At 39.6% G+C, this 18,990-nt stretch overlaps 1 protein-coding gene across 2 annotated transcripts in view; it reads left to right on the forward strand.

The window, feature by feature from the left end:
- CDADC1 (cytidine and dCMP deaminase domain containing 1) overlaps positions 1–8,406 on the forward strand; it is a 46,213-nt gene extending 37,807 nt beyond the window's left edge. For both annotated transcript variants that reach the window (XM_080798107.1, XM_080798106.1), the window contains 2 exons: positions 2,183–2,243; positions 4,320–8,406. In XM_080798107.1, the coding sequence (XP_080654233.1) occupies positions 2,183–2,243; positions 4,320–4,393 (135 nt within the window). In that variant the 3' untranslated portion in view covers positions 4,394–8,406. The remainder of the gene's footprint in view (positions 1–2,182; positions 2,244–4,319) is intronic.
- Positions 8,407–18,990: the final 10,584 nt, after the last annotated feature.

Raw genomic sequence — 18,990 nt, forward strand, 5'->3', positions numbered from 1 at the left:
AGAGCAAAAGGATCCTGCCCAGAATCATATGCTGCTTTTTAATAATAATTCTGGCATTTAATGTAATACTTATATACAGGAATTTGCAGTGGGTATAAAAAGCATATAATTGTTTATAAATTTCGAGTTTACCGGGGCACCTGGATGGTTGAGTTGGTTAGGCAACTGACTCTTGATTTCAGTTCAGGTCATGATCTCAGGGTCATGAGTTTGAGCCCCACATTGGGCTCCACCCTCAGTGGGGAGTCTGCTTGAGATTCTTTCCTTATGCCCCTCCCCTCGCCCCAACACTCACACACTCTCTCTCTCTCTCGCAAATAAATAAGTAAATCTTTTAAAAAAATTTCCAGTTTACATTCCTGTTTTGAATCCACAGTCCCTGGAACATATAAGGCACCAAAAAGATACTTTTTAAACTGTCTCTCTATATATGAATACATACACTTATATATTTATATTTATAATTTATATTTAAAAGTTTAAAACTATAAAACATTGTCTAGTTTCTGTGTGTGTTTTGTTTTTCTCTTTGGTGTGTTGCCATATACCTTGAGTTAATTGGTATGTTCTGTGGGTTCTGACTAGGTTAGGGCTGAGAAACAGTATTTTCTTTTTTTTTTTTTTTTTTTTTTTTAATTTGTCAGAGAGAGAGAGGGTGAGCACAGGCAGAGTGGCAGAGGGAGAAGCAGGCTCCCTGCGGAGCAAGGAGCCCGATGTGGGACTCGATCCCAGGACGCTGGGATCATGACCTGAGCCGAAAGCAGCCGCTTAACCAACTGAGCCACCCAGGCGTCTCGAGAAACAGTATTTTCAAGAATAGAGTTTACCAGTGTAGGCCCATGTCCATTTATTCAGAATCTTTTTTTTTCCTATTTAATACATGTGGCTTTTGCTTTATTAGGTCGTATTACTTTTTTTTTTTATTATGAAAGTGATACCTGCTCATTGTAGAGGACTAGGAACATAAAAAAAGAACAGATATTCTCTGACAACTTACAGATAACCATGTTAACATGTTGTTTTATTTTCTCCGTCTTGACAATTCTTCAAAGATAATGTTTAATGATTCAATATATTCCAACTTATAGATATAACTTTTTTAACCACTCCCCTGTTGTGAGGCACCTAAATGGCTTCTAAGTTTCTTACAGTTAGAAATACTCTTTTCATGATTATCCTTAAATATACATTCATGGTTATTAGTTTTTACTTTGCCCAAATTAATAGATTTTAGTGGTTTGACATGATTTGAAACATGCCTTTTTTTTTTTAAGTTCGCATATAATTTCCCACCCCTTATAAATCCTCTTTTCTCCTGGTGCTCCCATTTCTATAGGGGACCAACCAGTTCTAGATGTCCTTCCTTTCTGAAGACTTTTTCACACATGGCAAAAGATTCGTCTGGTATCTCGTTCCCCCCCCCAACCAAGCATCATAATATTAGCTAGTTGATCTGTTGAACTTTCTGGTGCTTATGGAAGAGGACCCGGCACTGTACACTGAATTGTGCCTCTCTAGAGATAGTGCCTAATGAGGCCTTTTTGGTCAAATTATTAGTGATTCTGACAATGGGGACTTCTAGCCAAGTGAGAAAGGAAGGCCTGTGCCATGAGGTACTTATTACACTCAGTTTTTCTTCTCCGCTGCTCCAGGCTTCTCTGTTTACTTCTGAATGGCTAAGATGGAAAACTGAAATCAGAGGAGATATGACCTATAGTGTGATGTGACTATATTAAAATATAAGATAATAGTGGTCATATTTTCATTCTTTAATATCTAGGCCTTCTATAGCTATCATAAGATGCTGTAGAACCTGGAGACAGAATGTGGTATGGCAGAAATTCTATAGTGTCGAGCAGGCCAACTCAGGTTTTAACTCTATTGCTGCCCTCAGTGTGCAGCCCTGGGCATGTAGCTAGCTATACTTCGCTGGTCTTCCACTTCCTTACCTCTAAAATGAAGGTAAAGGATTTTAAAGTTTCTTCCTTCTCTAAAAATATTGATTTTGATTGCAGAAGTCATATCATTCAGGGTCATTATTAGGGCTTGGTTGGTATGAACATGCCCACTCTTTTTTCCGACGTTAAAAAAAAAAGTTTTGATATTTGACAGCAGGGTGCTGAAATGCTATTTATTAAATCCTTCTTAAACATATGTGTAAAAAGTTTGTGCCCTTTTACAGTGGCAGCTGAATCCATCAGGAACTTGTGTTGGTGAACAGAATGAGCCTGAAAGCAGAGAGAGTAAGTATTTAAAGTTCTCATTAAGCTTAACTTTGTTGTTGAGAAGAAAGGTTACATAGCAAGTTCTCATGATCGGGTGTTGGAAATGGTTGTGGTCATAGACAGAGCATGCTCTTTTGGCAAGCTAGATTTTTGCCCTTCAATTTGTTCACAAACATTTGTGTATCTACTATATGCCAGGTTCGCCAGGGAGTGCTGGTGTGTAATCAGTCCTGTAGAATCTGCAGCTTAATACAAATAATCATGTGCACATTGAATATATAAATTAAAGGTATAGGAAACACTAACAACCATGCTCTTCTATACCAAACTAAAGCTTGGCAGACAGTTAAAAAAGGAAAATGTGTATAATTAATACAGATGGCTGTAGAGCCAAATTAGAGGGTGTATACATTTTTGCTTGAGTAAAGGCACATTTGTAGAGATTGGCCAAAGAATGGAATTCCTCTGGTTATTTGAATAATCTAACTAAAGTCATCACAGTGATCATAAATGCATTACTAGTCTTCACAGTTTTATTATTTGCATATTAACAGATACTTTTAATGTAATGTCATCTTGGGGAGATCTTGCAATTCATTAGTATATAACTTTGATCATTAGTTATGGCTACACGATATTATCTTTAAAGATTTATTTATTATTTTTTTTATTTGAGAGAGAGTTGGGGGGTGTTTGGGGGAAGGGCACAGTGAGGGGAGGATGGGAAGGGAAGGGCAGAGAGAGAGTGAGAGAGAGTATTAAGTAGACTCCGTTCTGAGTGCAGAGCCCTACATGGGGCTCAGTCTCATGACCCTGAGATCATGACCTGATCAGAAACCTGTGGGTCAACCGTGCCACCCAGGCACCCCCACAGTATTAGATTTAAACATAAGCTGTGTTATCAGATTCTAGGTAAATGGAAGTTTACTATAATAAGTAAAAAGTTTTTGAGAATAACAAGGATTTTATTACTCTGAAAAATCAGGAAATGAAGAGGTCTTTATGAAAATAACTTCTATTCTGTAGTTTCTGTGTAAATACCTTGATTATTTCTGTTCTGAATTTAGCTTTATTCAAGTAGTATATATTTTTTTGCAATCTGGAATAAAATACCTACCCACTCCATCTTTTGAAAAAAATTAATCAGGGAAAAAGAGTGAAAAAATAGAAAGAAAAATATAGATGATCTGATTAAAGAATGTATTTTCAGTAACAGTGTTTGAGGGGGTTATAAAATTAAGGACATCTGGTCATCAAAAGATACCATTGAAAGAGTATAAAGACAAGCCGTATACTAGGAGATCCCTGCACCTACAATCAATAAAGGACGCGTATCCAGGGTTTGTTGTTCCTGCATCACTAAGGAAAGGAAGACATGCTGCTGCCCTTAGCAGTCCTGAGACTGGAAGGAGAGATTGTGGTAGGAGGGGGCAAGAGGAAGGCTTCTGTTTTGCTGGCGATATTTTCATTATTGACCTGGATGACGGTCAAATGTAGATTTGCTTTGTGACTGTTCACTGATCTGCAAGGTCATGTTTTGTATATATTTTTGAACAAATGTTTTATATCAACAAAAATATCGTCCTATCTCTTTTTCAATTTTTGTAACAGCTTTATTGTGGTAGAACTCATATATCATTAATTTGCCCTTTTAAAGTATAGATTTCATGGTTGAGTGATCCACTTCTTAACAGCACAGACACCATACTGCCTGGGTGGATTATTTAGATAGAATCTGTTCTTCAGCAGTTGAGAATTTGAAGGTAAAATAAAATGAATGTCCCCCCCTTTTTTTTTTTTAAGATTCTATTTATTTATTTGACAGAGAGAGAAATCACCAGTAGGCAGAGAGGCAAGCAGAGAGAGAGGAAAGCAGGCTCCCTGTTGAGCAGAGAGCCCTATGCGGGGCTCGATCCCAGGACCCTGAGATCATGACCTGAGCCGAAGGCAGAGACTTAACCCACTCAGCCACCCAGGTGGCCCTGAATGTCCCTTTTGAACTTAAGCATTGTTTTGATCTTACAACTGCTATGACTTTAATACCATGTGTTTGAAGTGACGTTTTCCTGATACGAAGTTATTCTTGATCACTAGATGGTGTGTTGAGACCCTTACCTCCGGGTGAAGAACAGCACCAAAACAAAAAGCTGTGTCTTGGAAACCACTAAGAAATCCTGTCTAAACTGGAGTGAGGCCTCGAGAATTTGTATTTGCACTTTTAAAATTCAGCCTTTTTAACTCAGAAAATAAGGGTGGATTTTGTGAATAACTGAGAAAAATTGTAAGGAAGCTAATTTATTACTACCATATGGATGGATGATGTTAACGAGAATATTTTTATTTTAGATTGGTGTATTTTCCAGAATATGGTGGTATGTTCTTTTATTACATTAAATGAGGTAGCAATGATTTAGTGAGATGAATTTAATCAGTCATAGAGATTACTTTCTCCTTGTCTTAGGTTTATATTAGCCAGTTTTTTGAAAGGGGCTGGTTCACTGGAGGTCACATCTCAGCAGAGAATTATACACCTTTTAAAAAATATTAATTCCTTCAGATTATGAAGGTGATAGTAAACTGCTCCAGGGCAATAAATGATGACCTGGCCATTTTTAAGTCAGTGTGTGGCTCACCAAAAGCTCACATTTATACCTAAATCTTTTTAATATTCAGAAATTAATTAGGATTGAATCATAAAATATGATGGTGGCATACCAGATCCCCATTATAAAAGTATATTCCTAACAATGTTATTCATTTTTTAAAAATCTTTTGATATGTAGAAATAACAATGATTGCTGCACTACGGTGTTAAATCATTGATTTGGGGTAGCGGCAGTAAGAGACTATAATTCTGAAGCAGTATTGCTATTTGATATCACTGACTTTTGAAATCACAAACAACACCAAATTTGCTTATGATGTTAACGGTGAAGAAATATTTTAGTCTAGAATATTGAAACAACTTTTTGTCAAATTCCATTCATAAATGCTGCCCATTTTTCCCTTCAGGCAGTTAACAGAGTGTCTCATGGCTTTCAGTGGGAGATCTTTTAAAAATATTCGTAAACCTTAAGAATACTGAAAATCTCCAGTAAACACTATGATCAGTTCCTTTATATTCCAAATTGCTATTTGTGAGACCTCTCGTTTTTATTTCCTGAGAAACTTACAAAAAATTAGTCCAAAGCTGAAGATACGTGTTTTGCACTTTCCTAGAGTTGGGGAGGGAATGCAGAGCCCATGGCCCACAGTCCTGTGGGGGGGACACCCCGCGGAGCCCCTGCCTTGGCTGTATAGAGATCATGAGATTTGCCTCTGCTGTTGTCCCCAACCTTTCCACAGCACCACATGGCCTCACAAGGCCTCCTACCCATTTCTCAGAATTGTACACAGGACAATCCAAATGCTGCCTGATGTCCCTGTTTGTACAGCAGCTGGCTTAGGTCCACTGGGAGTTCTAAGTCCACATACCAGGCAGTTGAGAACTGCCATAAATATTGAGAGGGGAGGAAAGATATCCTTAGAGATAACTAAGGCTCATTTGAAAACTAGTAGTTAAGTATTCTAAAATATTTATCAATATGAAAATACTGAGATTTGTTCACATCCTCCCAGTTGCTTCAATATATAATTTATACAAGCTTAAATTCACGTTAATACTGTTGTTTTTTACTAGTATGTCATCCACATCAAATGTTTTATAAACCAATCAGCAAATATTTCTTAAGACCGAAAAGCCTGGAATACAGTCAGGTTTATGATTTATGTGTTGGACATTGAAGGGATATCTGAAGGGGGAAACACAAAATGGGAAAATATAAAATGGGGGAAACTAGGATTAGGAACTGGGAAAATTGATATTTCCATACGCTATGAAAATTTTCATGAAAATGCCATATTTCCTTCTTTACAACTGGTCAGTTTTCAACATTTATTGAGAAATTCCTGTGTAGTACCAGGGAAAAGCTTAATGAGGGCAGGAATGTACATACACACACACACACACACATATATACATGCACACATTCATATTTCTATACATATGTTATATATACATATGCATATACATATAAATTATATGTATATAAATTTTATATATATAAAAATATATAAATTTTTTAAGCTGATGAATCCAGTGCCTATAATAGTGCCTGGCACATAATAGGCATTCAATAAGTATTTGTTGATTGACTGAATGACTGCTGGACACTGGCTAGACCCTGGAGATGAGATGTGTAAGAAGAAGCTCACAGTCTAGCGGAAGACAGAAGCATGTAACCAGGTAATAGAGACTCAGTTTCAGAGTGGGGTCCCTAGACCAGCAACATTAGCATCACCTGGGGACTTGTTAGAGATGCCAATTGTTAAGTCCACTAAGATCTGTTGAATCAGAAACTGGGCATGGGGCCCAGCAATGTGTGTTTTCACAGCTCTCCAGGTGCTTCTGATGACCTTGGAGTTGAGAACCACCCTGTGAATGCAACTATAGGAAGCTTCTAATACATGTAATTAAAACTACTAGAAATAATAAGAACAACTCTATATTTCAAGGAAATCAGGATGTGTTTTTAGTTAAGGAAAGGTATGAGGTATGGAGATATATTTTAGCTAAGGGAAAAGAAAGTAAATTTGGCCCCAAAGTAAAGCTGATTATTTCAGAATGTCATTACAGAATGGAAAAGAGAAAAATAAACGACAAACTAAGGAAACAGAAGTTTGGGGGAAGAAAAAGAAGGAAGAAAGAAAAAAAAGGAAGGAAGGGAGAAAGGGAGGGAGGAAAGAGGAAAGAAGGAAGGAAAAAAGGCAGGAAAGAAAGAATTTATGAAAAAGAAAGAAAAGAAAGAAAAATTTACCTTTTGTTGTCAACGTTGGCTAAAAATTGAATTGTTATAAGGTTTTTTAAAAATAATAAACTTGCTTTTTTGCTTTAATAGCTTGCTAATGTAATTTTCTTTCATTTGCTAAAAGGACAAAATTGTCTTGGACTATTAGTCTACTCTTGATAAGATATTATGAATGGTTTTCTTTACCTTTTAAATAGTCTGCCTGGAAAGCAAAGAAGTTATGTTTTACTTAAGTAATTTCCTGTGCTTCATGTTGTTTTTATCAGATCTTTGATTACTTAACTGAGTGTTAACATTAAAAGCTGAATTTTCCTTAAAATGATGTAACCTTTTGTATTTGCCTTTAAAATCTTTGTCACTTAGTTAAATAGGTAATTAAGTATTATTTCAAATTATCTGTGGTCCTGTTTAGTCAAGTGTCCCAACTTTTTTGTATTTTTAACAAACTTTTCAAAATCAATTTCTAAATAAAAATTTTTGATGAGGAAATTAAGTTGGAATTTTCCAGAGGGTCCCTGGAATATCTCAAAAGATTTGTTTTCTTTATTTATAAAAGAGAGATGCTAAATGAATTGGTTTATGTGATATGCTAAATTATATGGGAAGTGTTGTCAGATAAGAAATATCAAGCTTTCTTTATGTTGTGTTTGTACAGTTATCTGTTTTAAGTGTTCCAGATATTATATGAAATTCCTAGAAGTCAGATGTCCAGGATGATGTTATCACTGTAATTCTAGTTATTATCTTAAAATGTTGTATGTTGCAGATACAATCAGATTTTCTTATCAATTGCATTGTAATGAAATCTAGTAGATCTTTATGGCCATTTTTAAGGCTTTTATCATTTACAGACAGTTACTGTTTCACTCGGATGGTTTTATAAAAGTTTTCCTGCAAAAGTGCTTCATCTTCAAGGAAATTCATGAATGGACTCTAACAAGTACTGTAGGATACAGGTTTCTGATAACTTTCAGAGCATCTAGCTGATCTGGGTAAGAATTTCCAGAACTAAAAGAAAAACTGGATTCAAACAGAATAAATATTCATTACATGGGACTGAAAGAACTTGGGACTGAATGAACTGAGAAGATGATCATAATTGTTTATGACTTTTCTGTTTGGTCGTTGTTTTGTTTTGTTTTGTTTAGCATTTGGTTTTTCCAGATTTCAGGAAAACTTCTCTTTTCTCTTAAATTACCTATGATTTACACCATTTTGTTTAATTATTCCTTTATAAGCAGAATTGAAACAATTACTTTTTCTCCCCACCTCATGCCTCCAGCATTTAAAAACCGTTAGTATTCTTATTTTTATGGAAATACAGTTATTTGCACAAGTTCATTAAGAATCTTTTTTTTTTTAAAGATTTATTTATTTGGGGCGCCTGGGTGGCTCAGTGGGTTAAGCCGCTGCCTTCGGCTCAGGTCATGATCTCGGGGTCCTGGGATCGAGTCCCACATCGGGCTCTCTGCTCAGCAGGGAGCCTGCTTCCCTCTCTCTCTCTCTGCCTGCCTCTCTGTCTACTGTGATCTCTCTCTGTCAAATAAATAAATAAAATCTTTAATAAAAAAAAAAAAAAAAAAAAAAAAAAAAGATTTATTTATTTGACAGAGAGAGATCATAAGTAGGCAGAGAGGCAGGCAGAGAGAGAGAGAGGAGGAAGCAGGCTCCCCACTGAGTAGAGAGCCCGATGCGGGACTTAATCCCAGGACCCTGAGATCATGAACTGAGCCGAAGGCACAGGCTTATTAACCCACTGAGCCACCCAGGTGCCCAAGAATCTATTCTTTTTTTTTTTTTTAAGATTTTTTTAAATTTATTTATTTGACAGAGAGAGATCACAAGTAGGCAGAGAGGCAGGCAGAGAGAGAGGAAGGGAGGCAGGCTCCCTGCTAAGCAGAGAGCCCGATGCGGGGCTCGATCCCAGGACCCCAAGATCATGACCTGAGCCGAAGGCAGAGGCTTAACCCACTGAGCCACCCAGGCGCCCCAAGAATCTATTCTTTTAATGAGGATATGTGGAAACATTGGCTACGTTACTAAAGCTTTGACTGGAAAGTCATATATGAGAGATACACATAGACTCAGATATGACCAGACAACTTTAAGAAACTCAGGTTGACTTTATAAAGCCAATAAACAATAAAGCCCCTTGGAGAAAGAGGTCTAGTACGTTGCTTACACGGTTCCTAGCAGCTTATTAGGTGAGTGAAGAAGCACTTCCTGGCAGGCTCAGGAACCTCGGGATGTTTGGGGGACCTTGAGAAAAGAGGAATTCACCCAGATTTATAGGTATTGCAGGTATAGTCTAATGGCAAGTCCTGGACTTGGCTTCCTAGTCTTGAGAGGCTTTTTAATAGTTCCATCGGAAAAAAAAAAAGTTCCTTCTGAGATTCCTTATGAAAAATTCCACAAAAGCAGATTTAGAAGAGTCTATCTCATCAATTGTTACTCTTGCTACACTTATGTAAATTGGCCAAATGTATTGAAATTAGATTTAATTTGCAAATGAATTAGTCTTACTATGATTATCTTTGATAGAAAAATTATGTTTCAGTGATACACTATGTAAATATCAGATTCTAGTGCTGTTAATTAGTTTGAGGTTTTGTTTTCCACCCGTAAGATGGAAAGAGCCACTGGATCCTGAATTCTGGTCTCCAATATTTGGCTATAGCTGTCCAAACTAACCTTTCCAGTTTTCTCCCACTTTTGACTTGGAATCATGAAGAACTAAAACTGCCCTTTTCCCCAAAGCCTGGCAAACCGCAGGTGAACAACTTGGTATAAACTTCAGAGAAATGGCCACAGTAACTCATGTTTAGACAGTCTTCATGCCTGCTGCTGTGTGTGCCGCTCAGAAAGTTTACCTGAATACCTGGTGATGTTACCAGTGACATTCAAACTGCAGAAGATGCTTTGACCCTGACTTCTAGAAATTTTCTTGACTGGCTGCCCCTGGACTCAGAATCTGGTTTATAATTTGTGCTAATCATTAACCTGTGTTTTTCTTTTGTTTCCAAAGAAATGCCTTATTAAAAATTTCTCGCACAATATAAGCCTTATGTGGGGAGCCCAGTTACATCACCACCTCCTAAAACGAGAGACACAACTGTTTAACTGAATTGAACTATTTTCAAGACTTAGAGAATAATTCAATGAAATAGTAAAACAATCTACCAACTCAGCTTCTGGATTATGAAGCTTCTTGCAGTTTCAAAGGTGAGTCTGAAGAGGAGCAAAATATGCCACTCCAAATACGGATTACATTGGCATATGGATTACGTTGAATTAAAATTATTTAAGAAATATCCATTGCAAGAAGGACACTCCTTTGTCCCCCTGAAAGCAGGAAATAAATTCCTTGTGTGAAGGGGACCCTCCCTGCACCTGGAGGATAAAAGCACCCTCATCTCTCAAGAGAGGGGGTTCAGGACTGAGAAGGCTGTATACACCACTTTGTCACTTCTTCAGTAATTTGCTACCCCAAGCCCAAACCCCTTTGCCAGTTCTTCACAAATCATTGCTTCTTTGTGTTTTGAAAGGTACAAAAGCTTCCTGCTTGGTCACTTCTTTGAGTCTCATATTTCTATGACCTCTGTTCGTATGGAATTAAATTTGTTTTTCTCCTGTTCATTTGTCTTACATTAATTTAATTCTTAGTCCAGCCAAAGAATCTAGAAGGGAAGAAGGGAAATTTTTTCTTTCCTTACACATCCTTGCTACATTTGCTTTCAAGGGCACAACATGGGTTCCTGAAAGAACATTCATGCTTATTGCCAGACCAGCACTGTTTTAAAGGCCAAGCCTCTCAGGACTATTTCCCAGAGAGCTATGATTATGCCCGCTTCTAAGAGAGACTTAGAGCCAGCCTGTTTCATTTACTTTATTACCCTTTGCCAAATTTCTTCATTCTCCATAGCCTATGATACTTTTCCTATTGGGAAAAGGTAACTAGCTGCTCTAACCTGGGTGACCCAGTTCTGGCTAGCAGAGAAGGCTTATTGGGCCAGACTCTATGTGGGTTTTCTAACTTCTCTGTGGTTGAGCAGACTGGTCTACCAGTGACACTGTGGCCATTGTGCTAACATAGTGGAGGAAGTGTCCTAACTTGGATTATGGATGGCTGCCTCCTCCTCTACCCTAAGAAGGGATTCTTAGTTACAGCTCAGGCCACCTTGATAACTTACTGATTCTGGAATTTAGGCCCCTTATCTCAGACCACCATGTAGATGTATGCTACCATTTATTCATCTCCTGAGCACCTACATGCTAAACACTGGGCTAGGCTCTCCACCCCCAATAGAAACAGTGTAATTTGCTTTGACAATTTTTAAAATAGAAGATACCAAGTTTTCATTGCCAAAAATCGTAACATTGAATTTTGAGAAGTTTAAGGAATTTGTTCAGCAGCAGACTGAATGCATAATCTTTATTTTCCAGAGCTGACCATGTACTTTACCTCTAAGCACAAGTTTAAAGCTGTGTGTTATTCAAAATCCTACCTGAACAATGTACCAGGAAACCCTTTACTGACATTTTAGAACGGTTGTACTGGCTTTGCTAGATTTTTGTCTTTCGTTTTTTGAACACCAGAAAATTCGCGTAGATGAGGGTTTCCCAAACCTTGATTCTGTTGGCATTTTGAGCCAGATAATTCTTTGCTGTGAGGGCTTGTCCCCTGCATTGTAGAATTTAGCTGCAGCCCTGGTCTCCCCCTACTAGATGTCAGTAGCAACTCCCCATCCAGAAGCCAACCAAGTGTTCCTTAGAGGGTAAAGTCACCCCCAGCTGCAAGCCACTGACAGAAGCCATCAAGTAAGTGAAGTGTGGGTTTTACTACACATGCCTTGGAAGGACAGATGGAAGGACCATTTCATCTAGTATAACCTTGACACCCGAGGCCATTTTTATGGCCAGGTACCAGAATTTAAAGATTACAAATCCAACTGTATCATCTTCAAATCTTTTAAAGATTTAGCTTAGGGTGAATAAATCAAAAGCAGTTTGCAATCTTCTCCAGCTTTAATTTAGATGGGAAATTGTTATAACCTATAGCTTCTGCTTGGTTTTGTCTGTTCATTTTTCAGATTACTGATCCATATGAATCAGCCAGACCATTTTTTTTTAAACACCCTCAACCTGCAATAATTTTTTCCACCTGTTTATGAGAGGTAGTGAAATATCTACAGAGTTACACCTAGCTGGGCTTGTTATCAATCAATCAAAAGTTCACTGGTGGGGTGGGATTTGGTCATAGCTTGGTGTCCCATAGAACCAACCCGATTTGCTTCCCTCAGGAGCAGAGAATTGAGTCTATTATAACTGTCTCTAGCATAGAAAAGTGACATACCTGCTACATGGCCTCAGTTGGCATACATGCTGTGGTTCCTTTTGCAAGGATAGAGCACACTGTTCAGCATGATCAAATTTTCTCTTATTGGTTGAACAGTAGGCCTCTCCTTTCTTGTATCAACATTTGTCATGTATCTTAAAGTCATTGAAAAATTTTTTTTAATTCCTCTTTTTTTTTCCTTTTTTTTTTTTGTTTGTTTGTTTGTTTAAGTAGGCTCCACACCCAGCCAGCCAGGTGCCTCTAGAATCATTGATATTTTTAGTGCAATTACTGTTGACCATTAAAAATCCAATGGATCTATTTAATACTGTGCAGAACTTTTCTATCATTTAGGCTGATTTTTTTGAATATCCTGTTCCCAAGTAAAATAAGCTCCATTAGTAAGTACCAGTTGAAAATGAGGCCCATTTAAAATGGAACGTCCTACATTAACATATGTAGAAGTTGGTCCATAAATGTATTCACTGTGTTCATAAACTGCATTTAAATAGGCTCAAATTTCAAAGGAACTCAGATCTCATCTATGTAGCACACTCTCTCCAGATCTCGAAGTAGGAGAATCTAGGAAGTGAAATGATTTCTTAAATACTGGTTAAGAATGTCCCAAGGACCTGGGCGCCTGGGTGGCTCAGTTGGTTAAGCAACTGCCTTCGGCTTGGGTCATGGTCCCAGAGTCCTGGGATCGAGTCCCACATCGGGCTCCCAGCTCCATGGGGGGTCTGCTTCTCCCTCTGACCTCCCCTCTCGTGCTCTCTCTCACTCTGCCTGTTTCTCTCTCTCTCAAAATAAATAAATAAAAATCTTAAAAAAAAAAAAAAAAGAATGTCCCAAGGACCTAATCAAACAGTGTCAGGATTTTTTCGCCCCACTTTTTCAGTTTTGTTTCTAATGTAAGCACACATTTGACATGTTGGTTGATTTTACAGTAATAAATTCAAGGACTCCCATTATTGTCAATTTAGTAAAAAAATTTACTAATTTTTAGTAAAATTATACCCACATATCTTAAATGATAAATAGTCTATAAACCTTACTTGAAAACAATAGTTTCACCCTATCCTATATATCACAAAGACAACAGCCTTAAGTATTCTGATTCTTTTGCATTTATCTCTATATGTCCCAATAACGTGCTTGTGTTGTCCCTTACTAGTTTTCAGTTCTAGGCATGTCTTTTGAATTTCCATCACGGAAGAGCTTTCACCTCATTCCCCTCTCCACATACTTCCCTTTCTCCATCTTCCATACTGTTCCATTTTTGCTTTGGTTGAATTAGTATTTGCTGTTATTATGACTATGTAAATGCTAATCACAGCTCCTCCTGTCATGCACTAGGATTCCTTTTCCTTTCCTTATTGAATTTTCCTGAATTTAAGAATTGTCTTTTAGGGTGCGTAGGTGGCTCTGTCAGTTAAGGAACTGACTCTTGATTTTGGTTCAGATCATGATCACAGGGTGGCGAGATGGAACCCTACATTGGGCACCATACAGGGCATGGAATCTGCTTGAGATTCTCTCTCTTCCTCTCCCTCTGCCCCTCCCTGTCCCTCTCGCATGTGCTCTCTCTTTAAAAAAAAAAAAAAAAAAAAAAATTGCCCTTTTTTCGGGGCTTGGTTTTCTATTTTACTACTAATCTGTAGCCAAACTTTTCTTGAAGTTGTGAATCTCTCAATACCTTCAAGCACACTGGGTATCCTAAAAAAAAATTCTTATTGAAGAAATCCCTCTTAGAGCCTCTGTCCACCTCCAGTCTGGACCAGTCACTCATTAGATGTGATGTACAGGTGTCTTCTGGGACCCATCCTTCACAACTATCCCTGGAGAGCCCCTGTTCTAGGAACCCATGTCTTTCTCTATTTGGTGGGGCATAGTTTTCAGAAGATTCCTGAGAAAGGGGAATGTCTCCTGGGAAAGGATGACTGTCAGATAAGACTGCTGATGAGCAGTTTTGATACCATGAGTGGGTACCTGCCAGTGTGTCTTTATTCTACCTTCATGCTTAATTGATAATTTGGTTGGGTATAGAACTGTAGATAGGGAATAATTTTCCCTTAGAAATTGGGAGGCATTGTTTCATGATTCTTGTTACATGACTAGAGTGAGTTTCAAGGTCTGGATTGGAGCCCCATAAACTAGGATACAGCACCAGGTGTTCTGGAACAGTGTAGAACAGAAAGCATAGCGTCATGCAGAGCAGCAAGCACCCTCGGCCTCACCTTCAAAGGCACAGCTCCCAAAATGCTGCTGTTTCCTCCTCTATTCTCTTTGTCCTGTAAGCTTATGTTTAAAATAAAAATCCTTTACTTTCATTTCTGGTGAAATCCTTTCGTCATTTCTGGTGACGAAAAATGGAGGTTAAGTCATATCTTCCCATCTCCATTTTTGTCTTTTCTGTAACATTTTTTGCTTTAAGCATCAAATTCCTTTCCCACAGTCATTTTAAATATTTTTCACTAATATATTTTGTACAAATAACCACTCCATAACATCATTCTACATCTTTGGGATGAGCCCCAAAGATACTGTGTTAGAACAGTGCTCTTCTGCCAAGGGCTAGTTTTAAGACTTGACAGAGATAGGAGTACCTGAGAAAGATTTTCTAAAAGCAACCTTTGCAGATAAAGAGTCAAATCTTGTTCGCTATATCCTTGTAGCATCTGGATGTATTTCCATTTGTCACTTCTGATTTCTTTCTTTGGTTCTAGTGTTGAGCTCTGATCTGTGCTGGAATTGGTCCTCTAGGTGGCTTCAGGCTCCAGTTTAATTCAGAAGTTTCAGTATGCAACAAATTCATGGAATTTCAGTGATTTGTAATGATTATACACAATGGAAAAGCAGTGAAATGTTTGTTTTCACAATGGTACCATCAAGCTTGAGTTTCCTATGTGGTGATAGAAAGAATTCAAAAGAGTAGTGAGTATACATATCTACCAATATGTAGCAGTTTTTAATTTAATTTAAAATTTTTTGAAGATTTATTTATTTATTTGACAGAGAGATCACAAGTAGGCAGAGAGGCAGGCAGAGAGAGAGGGGGAAGCAGGCTCCCTGCTGAGCAAGGAGCCGGATGCGTGTCTCAATCCCAGGACCATGAGATCATGACCTGAGCCGAAGGCAGAGGCTTAACCCACTGAGCCACCCAGGTGCCCTCAGTTTTTAATTTTAATTTACCACATAGAGTTATAGCTTTCATTTCTATAAGAATGACTATAACCCAGCAAGTTACTGTTCCTGCAAGCCTCTCTTGCCTTCCTTTGTCTGCCAGATCTTTTCAGTTTCCCCCTTCCTTCCTTCCTTCCTTCCAAAAGATTTTATTTATTCATTTGACAGAGAGAGGGAGGAGCAGAGGGAGAGGAAGCAGCAGACTCTTCAAGGAGCAGAAAGCCCAACATGGGGCTTGATCCCAGGACCCTGGGATCATAACAAGAACTGACGGCAGATGCTTAACTGACTGAGCCACCAGGTGCCCCTCATATCTCTTCAGTTTGGTCAGCTTTATTTCTGTGCCAACACTTCTTTCTTTATAAACATGAATTCTATCTCTGGTGACACTAAGATACATGAGCATTGCTTCTAATTTTCCTGAATGTTATTTCTAAATCCATATAGTTTGGGGGGAGGAGAAAGAAATAAGGGGAATCCATGTTGGTACAGAAGCTTTTTGGTGATATAGCACAAAGTAATTTGTTAGGGACACCACATGTCTTTCAGAAGGATATGAGCCAGGACTTTTCTGGAATAACTCTCCCCCTCCCACTCTAGATGTTAAGGCAGTTGTGTTTCTGCAAGTTCCTACACTCAGAAATTGGGGTCCAGGCCAAGTTGAACCAGGAGAAGCTGTGACCCCTCCCAGTGCTGACACCCATACGTAAAGATGCTCAGCTTGGGGGGCGGGCAGGGAGCGCCTGGGTGGCTCATGGGTTGGGCAGCTGACTTTTGGTTTAGGTTTTTGGAAAATACTACATGCGTAACCAGGAAATATTTGGGGGAAGCATCTAGAAGGGCAGAAGAGCAATGACATTAAAAATGCAAATAACTATACTTCAGATACAAGTATTTCTGCCATTCCTGGTTCGTTTTGACACTGAAGCAGCCTTATTAAAGGACCCCATTTCTCCTGAAGTGACACACTTGGAGTATCATCTATGGAGAACTCAGATGCTTGTGGGGGTATTAGATGGAAAGGAGTGTTATCTTTTACCAAAAGCAGAAGTTTACTGTAGGCCAGGCATCTGGGCGACACAGAGCTGGGCAGTTGTGCTCCCCACAGTACTGGCTGAAGTCACTTGTGGCCACCCACAACGGTGGGTCAGCCGTGAGCAGAGCACATTTGGGCAGTGGGACAGGAGGCTGGAGCTGCTTCATTCAGATTTCTGGTGTCTCACCTTAGAGGCTGACACACCCGGGTGCTTGCCAGGCATCTGTCCATGTGGTCTCACCATCAGGCCCTGTTACTTGGTGGCTCAGGGCTCCAAACGGGACAAGACCCATATGCACATGCTCCACCAGCCACCCTCGCTCAGGCTTGCTAAGGTCTCACTGGCCAATGCCAGTCCTACAGCCAGGCCCATAGTGCCCACGAGAAGGGTCAGCACAGGGCGTGAGAACCAGGAGATGGGGATCACTGGGGGTCCTGAAAGTACCGGTCTTCCACAGCTACTGAACAGATCACAGAAGCTGATGCCAGTTGAGACTTGAACCACACGTCCTGGGCTCTGGGCAGAGTTCTGTCCCCAAGACCACTACTTGAAATGGAACTCAAGCTTTTACAATGATAACAGAACTAAGTACCTTAAATTTGAAGCTTTTCTCTTTTTTTTGGCAGGGGAGATACCTTTATTTTTTTTAAAGATTTATTTGAGAGAGAGAGAGAGAGTGCCTGGGGGGAGATGCAGAGGGAGAGGGAGAGAGAATCTCAAACAGACCTCTGAGAAGACAATAGTTCAAATCTGAAACCCAAATTCTAATTGGTAAATGTGGGAGAAGGTTCTGGATAACACTCGTGCTTTGTGGCACACATGTGTGTTTCTGAAAATCTGTTAAAAATGTTATCTTAAACATGCTGGGGAGGGGCGCCTGGGTGGCTCAGTGGGTTAAAGCCTCTGCCTTTGGCTCAGGTCATGATCCCAGGGACCTGGGATCGGGCTCTCTGCTCCTCTAGGCTTAGCGGGGAGCCTTCCCCCCCACCCCACCCCCTGCCTGCCTCTCTGCCTACTTGTGATCTCTGTCAAATAAATAAATAAATAAATCTTTTAAAAAAAAAAAAAAACTATGCTGGGGAAAGCCACCATTCATACTGCTGTAATGATGTCCAAAGGATGCCCTAATTGATGGATATACTTTAAGATGAATACAGGGCTGGGAAGCTCTACCTTTCTTGGCCAAGACTGCCATCAAAGTGACAGACAGACTTCAATTCTTCCTGCCTACTTGATCCCTGGGAATCGGCCAGAATCAGATGCCTTCGGGAACTCTGCAGATTCTTCGTTCCTGGAACTCCTCTTATGAAGTCCTTGTGAGTGACCGGGTTGTGGCCTGACACCTGCAGGGAGGGTAAGACCCTCCTCCAGACATCCTCTGGCCAACAGCGCCCCCCCCCCCAATGCCTTTCTGTGACCAGGCTCTGAATAAGCTGAGGCGAGAGGAGGGTGACAGAGAGTGCAGGGGCAGACCTTGACCTTCCTTTAAAAATGCCTCCGTAAGAGAAACACCATTAACAGCAGAAGCAAATATTTACTGAACCTACTGCTTTGATCCAAGCCCCCAAATTGAGAAAATGTGAATGCTGGAAGAAAGAAGAAGAAGAAGGGGGAGGCGGAGAAGAAGAAAGTTCCAGTTCAAACTCCCTAGACTTTTTTTTTTTTTTTAAGAAAACAGACATCTCCAAAGAGACTTTTATGTTCTAAGTGGCAAGCAAAATGATAGTAAATTAAATGTGTACTGTTTATTTCAACTAGCACATTACCTTTTTAGCTCCTGTGTCACGAAGCTGGGTAGTGGCTCTCTTTATATGCTTGAATAATCCGTGATTCCTGTACCTGCCAATCTTTTCATAGCCCTTTACACAACCCAGTGTGCTGATGGCTGTTTTAGAAAACTGTAAGGGGCGCCTGGGTGGCTCGGTTGTTCAGTGTCTGCCTTTGGCTCAGGTCATGATCCCAGGGTCCTGGGATTGAGTCCCACATTGGGCTCCCTGCCCAGCAGGAAGGCAGCTTCTCCCTCCCCCACTCCCCCTGCTTGTTTCCTCTACCACTGTGCACCTCTCTCTTTCAAATAAATAAGTAAAATCTTTAAAAAAAGGAGGGGGGGATCTGGGTGGCTCAGTGGGTTAAGCCTCTGCCTTCCGCTCAGGCATTGATCTCAGAGTCCAGGGATTGAGCCCCACATCGGGTTCTCTGCTCAGCAGGGAGCCTGCTTCCCCCCACCCCCCCTGCCTGCCTCTCTGCCTACTTGTGATCTCTCTCTCTCTGTCAAATAAATAAAAAAAAAATTTTTAAAGAAAACGCTGAGTATAATTTTACTGTTGAAAGGGATTATAATGTTTTGCTGCTGTGACTGTGGT

The sequence above is a fragment of the Martes martes genome, assembly GCF_963455335.1.
Source record: "Martes martes genome assembly, chromosome: 3".
NCBI classification, from domain to species: domain Eukaryota; kingdom Metazoa; phylum Chordata; class Mammalia; order Carnivora; family Mustelidae; genus Martes; species Martes martes.